This window comes from Pararge aegeria, chromosome 22 (genome assembly GCF_905163445.1).
Source record: "Pararge aegeria chromosome 22, ilParAegt1.1, whole genome shotgun sequence".
Taxonomy (NCBI): domain Eukaryota; kingdom Metazoa; phylum Arthropoda; class Insecta; order Lepidoptera; family Nymphalidae; genus Pararge; species Pararge aegeria.
In genome coordinates this window covers 791,370-802,328 of record NC_053201.1, presented here as the reverse complement: position 1 = coordinate 802,328, position 10,959 = coordinate 791,370, and the positions used below count along the sequence as shown (strand labels likewise).

At 35.1% G+C, this 10,959-nt stretch overlaps 1 protein-coding gene across 1 annotated transcript; it reads right to left on the bottom strand.

Annotated features, from left to right (window-relative positions):
- Positions 1-352: 352 nt before the first annotated feature.
- Positions 353-10,724, bottom strand: LOC120633643 (alpha-taxilin). The gene is made up of 7 exons (XM_039903929.1): positions 10,420-10,724; positions 6,647-6,982; positions 5,262-5,459; positions 4,507-4,791; positions 3,004-3,177; positions 1,842-1,961; positions 353-1,343 (listed from the first exon to the last, which is right to left on the bottom strand). Exons 1-7 carry the CDS (start codon positions 10,486-10,488, stop codon positions 408-410), a joined length of 2,118 nt encoding a protein of 705 aa, XP_039759863.1. The 5' UTR covers positions 10,489-10,724; the 3' UTR covers positions 353-407.
- Positions 10,725-10,959: the final 235 nt, after the last annotated feature.

The window sequence follows — 10,959 nt, the reverse complement described above, 5'->3', positions numbered from 1 at the left end:
CTAGTCTTAATATGTGAGTGAGAAGTGAGAAATATGAAATTATTTTATATCATGAGCCATTTGTGAATAAGTTAAGATAATACCATTATTTCAGAGAATTATTTAAACCAACCTCAGATATTCCAACGGCATAGCGCTTCTTATCACACAAACAAGCTCATGAATAACGATACAAAACTTAACAAACACTAACAAAAAAAAACCCAAGAATTCAACCTATATTTATGTCATTTAGGTTCATTTGATTTCTTATTTTTTCTTATAGGTCCTTGAACTAGAATAAAATGATTCCATTTTATTTAAATCGATTTAAAAATCATTTCGTGTTACGATTCAATAAAGACATCCAACGAACGATACGTCAAAGTTTTATTTACAATCCCAAAAATAATTACAAAAAACCCCCATTACTTTTCAGCAATAATTGACTTTTCGACAACTTTCGTATCCGCATCTAAATTATTACTCGATTCAGTATTTAATGCATTTAAATTAACTTTATTGTCTATTTTTGATATGGGGTTAACTTTCTCGCCTTTTGCTTTTACGTCAACAATTTGGTTTACTTCGTCAACTTTTGTAATAGCGTCAACTATTTGATTAGCTTCAATTATTTTAACATCACCGATTTGTTTTTCCGCCCCAACTTTTGCTTTAATATCATTAATTTGAACAACTTGTTCTTTTTCTTGTATAATTTGTTTAATTTCATTATTATCTTTTTCTTCCGCAAGTTTTTCATTGTTACAAACAGCTGTATCCACATTGTCGGTCATAACAACTTCCATTTTTTTATGTGTTAATGTCACATCTTTTTTATTTTTTGGAGATGCTAGGTTTTTATCGTTTACTTTATCTAGGTTTTGCTTATTATCTTCTGTAGTTGTTAATGCTTCTTCTACTTGTGGTATTACTGATTCTTCATCTTTATTTGATTCATTTGTCACATTATTTTTTTCAATTTCGGTATCTTGTTCGTCATTTTCAACGACTTTATCATTTTTCTCGCTATTATCTAAGTCAGAAATATTAATATTAGCCATACTGATAGCTTGTATGAGAGATTCCATGGTTTTGCTGTCAATCTTTTCGTCTTTGCTATCTGCAGGCTGTTCTTGAGGGTTTTGTTCTTCAACATTAGCTTGACTTTCCTCTGAGCTGTCTTTAACTTCCGCTTCTGCTTCTTTTTCTTGTGTAAATTTTTTGTTCTTCTTGGATTTTGATTTCTTTGGTTTTTCCGGCTTAGGTGATTCTTCTTTCTTGTTGGTCAGGACATTCAATTGACTCTGTAAGTGTGCAAGGCTCTGTCTTAACTGGACGCAATTAGCCGCCATTGCGTCAACCTGTAACAAGCGCGTTTAGATCAGAAGAAATTTTCAAAAAATGATTCCTTTTTACGCTGCCTACCTTGTAAAAGATTTGCACCAGACATGTTAAGACTAGATACTTTAGATTGCCGTGGTGACGGCAGATCAGAGTACAGTTGTCACCACCCCTCTTCTTCCCGCGGGTGTCGTACGAGGCGACTAAGGGAATATAACGGAGAGCGGGCAGCAGCGTCCTCTGTGGTACTACTACCATCTACTGCGATCACCAATCTGCCTGTCCAGCGTGGTGATTATGGGCAAATCCTGCAGTTGGGAGAGGCCCTATGTCCAGCAGTGTGACTGTAATAGGCTGTTGATGATGATGATGATGATGATGATGATGATGATGATGATGATGATGATGATGATGATGATGATGACTTTAGATTAGGCCTACGATGGAGAGCGCTTGCCTAGGAGATGCCTATTCACTGTAGATTAGAAGGAACCCATAATGATGACGGTGATACTCACATTGGCGTTGCTGGCGGGTGCGGGGGCGGGGGGCGCTGCGGGCGCGGGCGGCGGGGTAGGTAACGGAGGTCGCTCGATGTTGTGCTCCTTGAGTGAGTTTAGGAGTAATGTGCGCTCCGCCTGCAATTAAACGAACACAATTAATTTTTCAAATAATAAAACAATTTGAATATTGGATAGAAGCAGGCTTTGTGGAATTCCATGATATATTACAAATTTATATATTTTGCTTATAGAAAAATCCTATTATAAAATTAAGGATTAAATTTATGATAAAAAAGCTTGGGTATGATTTGCTCAAACTTCATAGAATAAATATTAATTTGACTGTGAGATGGTGATAACAAAAAAACTCTTCTTAGCTACTATTAAGTTAACGAATGCAGTTATCACCATCGCCTAACATTAGTGGTAACATGTTATACGTATGAAGGCTTCTTAAGATTTGACAAGGTCTAAAAGAAAAAACCATTTTTTTTTAATTAAGCTAAATTTGGCAAACCAAACAGATCTTCGGCAACTATAAATTACACCATACAGATAGTCCTTCTATTTGCGGTGTATGGCAAATTAAGCTTAATATCCATAATATATCAATTTAAATTTAATAATTCATCATCAATCATGTAGAAACGATTGATGAACTTCTAACGACAAGGCTGCTTGAAATAAATAAATTATAATTGTTTTTGTATGGTGAAACGAATAATTAATTATAATAATTCATTTATTGCATAAACTGTGTACATATAATGGTCTTATGAGCTAAAAAGGACTTAAAAGACGTGCAATATTATTCAAGCAGAGAGCTTACAAATAAAACAATAAATTTTATAATTTAAATAATGATGATAACTGTTTTAGTAAATGTCATTTTCAAAATTCATTTTAAAATGCTTTACTCAATATTTTTTATTTATAGCCAACATTTCATTTACTGAATAATAACATTTATTCAATAATCAGCGTTCCAAGTGGTAAGTCGCGCAAACCTTGAGGCAATTTGATATATATTTTTACGCACATGGCATAATTACTTTCGAGGTAGAAAGCAGAGTTGGGTTTATGTGCAAGTATTAATCTGCTAAGGTTACCTGCTTTGAAGAAGCATCTCTTAATAGGATGACCCGATAATCTCCTCCTTTGGGAAGTGGGTAAATACCTGCAAGGTCCTGCAGAGGCTCTGCATCTGGGTCAGATGTCTTGCTGACGCGGCGGCTCTCTCTTCACTGGCCTGCCTCTCGCCACACATGTCCAGCAGAGCGGTCTGCGACGTTTCCCAACGTTTCTTCCAGGATAGAGACTCTTTTTCTAGTTTCTGGATCTTCTTTGACATCTGTATAAAATAACGAAAATATTGTAAATCGATAATCCTAAGTAAGTAACCTCGAATTTAAGTGTCCTATTTTTTATGCATTTAAAATTCTTCAGGTGAGCCAAAAATCACAAAACATTTCAGTACAAAGTCAAAAATACCTTTATTCAAGTAGTCCCATAGGTGGCACTTTTGATGCGTACATAAGAATTACACGGTAGTGAGATGATGGCGATAACCACATTCTTAAACTTAAAACTAAAGCTACGAGGGTTCCAAACGTGTCCTGGTCTAAGAAGAAGCCCACAACAAACTTAGCCAGGTTTTTTTACCCCACTACATGTTTGCCCCTGACTGCAGTCTCACCTAATGGTAAGTGATGAAGATTATGCAGTTCGGGATGGTATGGTAATGGGCTGACTTGTTAAGAGGTGTAGCAGTTTCATAAAATCTTTACAGACCTATACGCAAAACCTTAACACTTGACAGCAAGTCTTTGTCTGCAGGAAGTTAACAAGCCACGGCCAAAGCATTTCTCCAGACCAGACTAGAGAAAATTCAAACTCTGACTGGCTGACAGGCGTACAGCATAAGCTGGTAGGTATACTTTACAAGCATGAAACTTTCCATCAGTCTGAGTCTTAAATTTAAGTAGGTTTTAAGTTTCAAATATCAGCTGAACAACTAAAAAACAATATACACTAAAAATCACATATTTTTGGAGGTAATAGAAGTAATATAGGATACTTTTTATTCCGAAATTATGCTCAGTTTCATTGCTTTGGGTGATGAAAAAGTTTGACGATTTTACACAAGGACTATATAAAAAATGATAGAAATGTTCTTCGTTAACATTTAGAATATAAATCAACTAACAATGCGATTTCGATTCGTCCTATAACGATTACTAATTTTTGTAAGCGATAGGAGGAGCTGAGACTGGTCAGACAATTCTTTTCAGATATTGTTTATGCGAATAGATTTTTTTTTTTTTTTTTAATTAGAATACGTAACTTAAAAATTACACTACAACTACTCCTAAATTTAATGTCCATGTGTGTCAAAAAACAAAAACAAACGCAGACAAAGTCGCGGGCAACAGCTAGTAATATTATAAATGCTAAAGTTTGTAAGGATGGATGGATGGATGGATAGATGGATGGATGGATGGATGGTTGTTATTCTTTCGAGTAAAAACTACTGAACCAAATTGACTAAATTTTGGAATGGAGATAAATTATACCCCGGATTGACACATAGGCTACTTTTTATCCTGGGAAAATGTACGGTTCCCGTAGGATTCATGAAAAAAATTTATAACTTGATAGTGATATGAAAACCTGCACTTACCTTTTCCATCTGCTCTTTGAATCCACCAAACACCTGATTACTCTTCACCAAGGCATTCTGGAACTCGTCATATTTATCAGTATATACTGCCAACTGGCTCCTTAAACCTGACTCGTTGCCCTGTAGCTCCATATTCTTAGCCCGTAACTGTGACAGATTCACTTTTAGTGTCTCCATGTCTGCAAGTAAACGTTCTTTCTCCGCTTGATGCTCTAATGCAGCTTTCTGGAGCTTGGCGTCGGAGAGTTGAGATTCTAATGACATTTGTTTCGCCATTTTTTCTACCTGGAGGAAAAGTAAAAGAGTACGTTTTTAAACAGCTGTAATTTGATGCCTGGCTAGGTAAGTACTTATTATATAATAGACTAAACCGCTTTCGCTGATGCGTCTATATAATTTCTTGAGCTCTTTGATTATATGACTCTATTTGGCGTTAAACATAAATAAGCTTGTTGTCACCGCGTATTTTATAATTTTCATTTGGTGGCCTTCCTCCAAGAATATTGATCCCCAGAACAAGTGTGTTTGGAGGAATAATAAATGAATTCAAAATTCAAAATTTCATTTATTTCAAGTAGGCCCAGTTTATAAGCACCACAAGTTCGGAGGGCAGAAAACGAAATCATTGAAAATTATGCTTTTGTCTGCTCAATGCCTGCAATTGATGAGTAAATTGCAGTGATTACTGGTAACAAATTATTTTTTTATTTAACTTTTAGAACAGTATGTGTGCAGGATTTTTTTGTGAGCCTTACCTGCTGCTCTCTCAACTGATATTGCTGAACCACGCTCTTAAACTTCTCCGTCATGCTGATATTGTCGTCACGTAACTTGGCGTTCTTATCATTGTTCTGCTGTAACAGGGTTGTAATCTCTGATAGCGTGCTCTGGAACTTCGTCTGCGTTTCCTTGCGTCGCTCTTCTTCTTCACGGATTTTTAGTAGAGACTCTTCCTGTAACACAAAATTTTTTAATCAGTGCAGCTGTGAATTTAGGATTTTAGTAGACTTTCTTTTTATTTTCAATTTATAAGTATAAACTAAATATACAAAGAGGAATACAATAGTGCATATTGCAATAATAAAAAACAATTAAATAGTCTAAAATGAAAAATCTAGTAAATATTGGAATAAGTCATAATATGTATGAGTACTTAGAAAATAAGATTTTGTTATATATGGTATATCTTTGGGAGATATCATCGAGGAAAAAAAAATACTAAACAGAATGATAACTTTAAAACAAAAAAAAAATACAACTGTAAAAGAAGAAAAAAATATAATGGTTAAATATTATTAGCTTGTAGGTAAGCACTATGAAATACGTAAGGCCAATATGTAGGTATTTTGATGTAATGTAAAAGTAGTATATACGCATAATCAGCGTGATAGATAAGAATGTACACCGACAAATCTGCACCTCAATATTTATGAAAATACACAAAACAGAGCAAATACAATAACTGAGTGGAATTGTAAGTACCGACCTAGAACAGTCTCCGACAGTCATGTCGGAGGAAAATAGGAAGGAACACATAAAAAAAAAAAAAAAAAGAATTTAGGATTTTAAGGTTACCTTGGATTATTATGAAAATTAGCTTAATTTGCATAATATATCATGGATTTGCAAAGTAACGCCTGCTTCTATCCAATGTGACCTTGGATTGATAACAAAGTGAATATATGTCTGAGATATAAAGTTGTGGGCTTCTTTTGTGACAGGCCACAGACTAAAAAGGGAGATAGACCCAAAAACAGAATAATAAGGGGAATTTCAAAACCTGGGCGTTATTCATTAACTTTTGCTCGAAAACTTAATTGTTTTGAGTCGATATTTATGCGATTCACAGGTGTCACGTACCTCAGCTACCTTTGATATTTCATCATAAACAGCCTATTGCAGTCCACTGCTGGACTGCAGGCCTCTCAACAGGAGGATTAGCCCATAATCAGCACGCTGGGCAGGCAAGTTAGTGATTGTTGTAAATGGTAGTTGACAGTTGTAGCACAAAGGACACTGCTGCCCGCTCTCCCTTATATTCCCCTAGTCGGCTCGTACGACAAACGCGGGAAGGGAAGAAGAGGTGATATTTGCTTTAAAATAATTTATATTACTTGATAATCAACAATAGAATACGAACCTTGATTGCCTTATTCTGTTTCTGCAGCTCCCTACAGAGGTTCTCCAGTTTCGACTTGACCAATACAGTTTTGTTATACTCATGCTGTAACTGTTCCTTCTCCTTCACCAGCAATGCATAACGTTTATCTGACTGCTTTATATAGAACTGTAGTTTCTTATTGTCGTCAGCTGTCTGTACATATTTCTTACAAACTAATGACAGTTTTTCGTCAAGTGTAGGAACTGAGTTTAATGATTTCATGAACTGTTCGATGATTTTATCATCCTTTTTTGAACGGTCATCTTTTTTCGACTTTTTTGGGGGGTCTTGAACTGGTGGGGTTGATGTTTTTTCCTGTAATGATGAAGAAAGACACACATGTATGAAAGCGGTAATAGGAACTCGACTTCAAATTCGGGGGGCCGAGTTTGAATCCAACACGCACCTCCAACTTTTCAAAGTGATATGCATTTTAAATAATTAAAAAATCACTTGCTTCAAGGGTGGAGGAAAACATCGTGAGGAAACCTGCATGCCTGAGAGTTCCACATAATGTTTTCAAAGGTGTGTGGAGTCCAACAATCCGCACTGGGTCAGCGTTGTAGATTATAGCCTTAACCCCTTTTCGATGTGGGAGGAGACCCGTGCTCTGTAGTTGGCCATTAATGGGTTGATATGTTGTCAAAGAAAGATGTAAATAGCTCCTGTTAGTGGCTTTGTATTCCAACTCATTGCACACAACCACCACCTCGCATGTCATCCAATGTTCCAAGTAGCAATGGCTCCACTTTGCATTGTCCAAAATGGCTATAAATAACGTAACAGCTGGAATTGAAACCTGTTTTTGGACTAATGAGCATCAAGGCTTGAAATTCAGTGCAGCCAGCTCAAATCATTTATTATTTTGACGGCCGATTGGCGCAGTTTGCAGCGACACTGCATTCCGAGTCCAAGGCCGTGGGTTCGATTCCCACAACTGGAAAATGTTTGTGTGATGAGCATGAATGGTTTTCAGTGTCTGGGTGTTTATATGTATATAATAAGTATTTATGTATTATATTCATAAAAATATTCAACAGCTATCTTAGTACCCATAACACAAGCTACGATTACTTTGGGGCTAGATGGCTATGTGTGTATTGTCGTAGTATATTTATTTATTTATTATTTATTTATTACACTGAGATAATTAACTGATTGGAGGTGACATTTGCTTCCTTTTATCCTGGTAGATTGTGTAAATGAAAACGAAAATATTCATTGTTTTATTAAAGACAGATGTTGTATAATGCAAAATCACACAGGTCACAATCTTTAAAATCCTACTTAATATTATAAATGTAAAAATGTGGTTGTTTGTTACTCAATCGCGCAAAAACGGCTGAACGGCTTTTATCCCGATATTATCCCGAGTTGAGTAGATCCCGAGGGAAAATTGAAAATGGTTTACGATCCAAGCCGCGGGCAGGTAGCTTTGAAATTCGGTATGCATACCACCAATGCTATGGAAAAGGACGTGTACTTTCTATACCGATCTCTAATAGTTCCCGTTGTGAGATAAAAAATTGTTAATGAGCGCGCAGGAATAAAATGCTCAATCTTCGCGAACGAAGTCGCGGGTATCATCTAGTTGAGGTATAATGCAAGGTAAAGATCTCTACTATATAGAGGAGAGGGCTTTACAGTATAGGCCCTCCGCACTGTTTAAATGGATTAGGCTGATGGCCGCAGTGGGCAGAAACCCTGCTTTCTGAGTCCAAGGCTGCGGGTTTGATTCTCACAACTGGACAATATTTGTGTGATGAACATGAATGTTTTCAGTAGCTGGGTGTTTATCTATATATTATAAGTATTTTTGTATATTATTCATAAAAATTATTCATCAGATGGTGATGTGTGTATTTTTGTAGTATATTTATTATTATTAATAGGCTTTTATGATTGATTATAAAACGTTAAGTTGAGTAACTAGGACTAATGGCTTAACATGCTCTCGGTTATATATATATTTAATGAGGGGACACGAGCCATTGCCAGACAGGTGATCAGTCATCTGTAAGGACTATTCCACCCTATTCCCCATAAAGGTTACTAGGAAAAGGAAAAATGTTAATGACTTCATTCCAGGCTGGCCAGGTAATGCCTCTCGTTAGAAGAACAAAATAAACCAACTTTTGTCCAACCACTGAATCAAAACCATAACCTTGACCAGAAGAAGTAACTATACATTGATATGGAAATTTTATAAATTTATTAATAAGTTACGGTGCAATGAACAATAGAATACAGATAATGCATGAGCTGTGATCGAGCACAACATTTGTACCAAAATGTTCCAAGGATTTTTTTTCTTTTTTAAGTTGAATCTGCTGAGGTGAAAATTTTACACATACAGCCTTAAATTGTTGATAATTCCCTAGTTACTATGTTAACAAGTAAATTAGAAAACTGCAGTTTATCTCAAATAACAATAAAGAAAGAAAGAGGCTGTAGCACTTGTCAGCTTCTTTGTAAAATTCATTTGCTATTTTAGGAATTTGATAATAATCCCTAGGAATTTTATTAAATAGTTTAAAGAAATAATCATATTCATAATTGACTAACCGTTTGTGTTTATTAAACATATCAGAGCAATTTGATACAAACTCGAGCCTCTTCCTGAGAGACTCAGCAACCAGACAATGAATAACCTCTGGTATTTAGGTTGTAGATTTGATGAAATAAACCATGCCCAATAAAATAAATAATGCCCTTAGATTATCTTACATTAAAAAAGATCAATTAATGTTCATTGTTATGGCTGATTCCTGCCATCTTGAATATTGGTATCAAATATCTCTTCAACCTGATACTGAACAAGTAACTTTAGATTCAATAATTAGAAGACATTTTATTTGTGTGAGTAAAATTTGGTTCATTTAAATTAAATGATATTTAGATTATTCAGATTATGCATGATTTTTAAATACACAACAACTGTTATTTAAGATGTGAAGTAGGTGATTCTATTAGTAATTATCTGAATACCTTCAGTTTAAGGATATTGTTTGATAATCAAAAGCGGCGGTACAGTTAATTATAAACCAAATGTCTCATGCTTTTGTGTTTACATACTATACAGCTACATTTACACACTTACATTTGGTGTGATTATTGTCTAAAATATTTCTCTACTAGATATTGCTCGCGTTCTACGTCCGCGTTTATTACAGTTTTCCGATTATCTGGGACATAGAGTAGCTTATGTTACTCTCTGACTTTTCAATTAACTCTGTGCCAAAAATTAAGTGGATTTATTGCCATGTCTGGGTGTAAAGGATGTACAAACAAACACTTATTCGCATTTATAATATTACTAGGGATGAGGCAACCAAACTGCAGAGAATATGCTTAGATACATTTGGTCAGGATAACAGGGGGAACTTTCAAGGGGATATTCTATTGTTAAAAAACCGTTGACCGAAATTGGCATCAGGTTATCTTTAACCTTAAAAGAATAAAACGTTTGAAACGTGCTTCCGAACGAAAATATCGTAAACATCTCTATTTTGGCATGACGCCAACAAACAGCGGCTTAGGTTATGTTCATTACCCGATTATTTGACTTATATTAAATATATCATCTTATAAGCATGTTTATGGAATTTAGACAAAGAAATCGTGTTTATAGGTACAGAAAACCTTATAACTGCATGAATTTCGTACCTTCTGAGTACCTATATATCTAGTCATCCGATATTATTTTAGTTCTATTTTTAAATCTTAGCCATTTTTTTAGATAGGATACTTACTGCCGTACTACTTTCCGGCAAAACATTTTCGGAACTTTCTTTAGGAACTTCTTCTGCTGCAGCTTCCATTTAAACAAATTATTTCTACTAAAATTTCAGGACAAACAAAACTAAAATTGAACGTCGTCAAGACTCAAGTCAAATGGACAACGACAGTCTGCAAACGTCTAAAAATAGGGAAGAGCTTGTAAACGAGCACGTTGACTTTATCGACTTAATGTAGATAACTTATTTAGTGACAGTACTAGAAAAAATATTCGGATACTTATTTATTTCAAAAAAAATAGTCGGCATATCCATCACACTATTTAATAACTTAGTTTAAAATGATGTACCCGCACTATTATTGCTGTTGAATAGTAGCACACAGTAACAGGACGAGGGTACAAAACTACTACTACTACTACTACCATACGTAAATAGAATCTTAAATTCATAATCATGAATAGCACAATGACAGGAACATCTCCGTTGAAATGAAATGAAATTTTATTTATCCGTAGTACAGCAAAATGCATTTCATCGTAAGTTGAAAAATAG

Excerpts from the sequence above, each read along its gene's own strand:
- LOC120633643 (XM_039903929.1), bottom strand. The coding sequence starts at position 10,488 with ATGGAAGCTGCAGCAGAAGAAGTTCCTAAAGAAAGTTCCGAAAATGTT. Across the intron at positions 6,983-10,419 it reads TGCCGGAAAGTAGTACGGCA|GAAAAAACATCAACCCCACC; the intron begins GTAAGTATCCTA and ends TCATCATTACAG. Across the intron at positions 1,344-1,841 it reads CACCCGCCAGCAACGCCAAT|GTTGACGCAATGGCGGCTAA; the intron begins GTGAGTATCACC and ends CGCTTGTTACAG.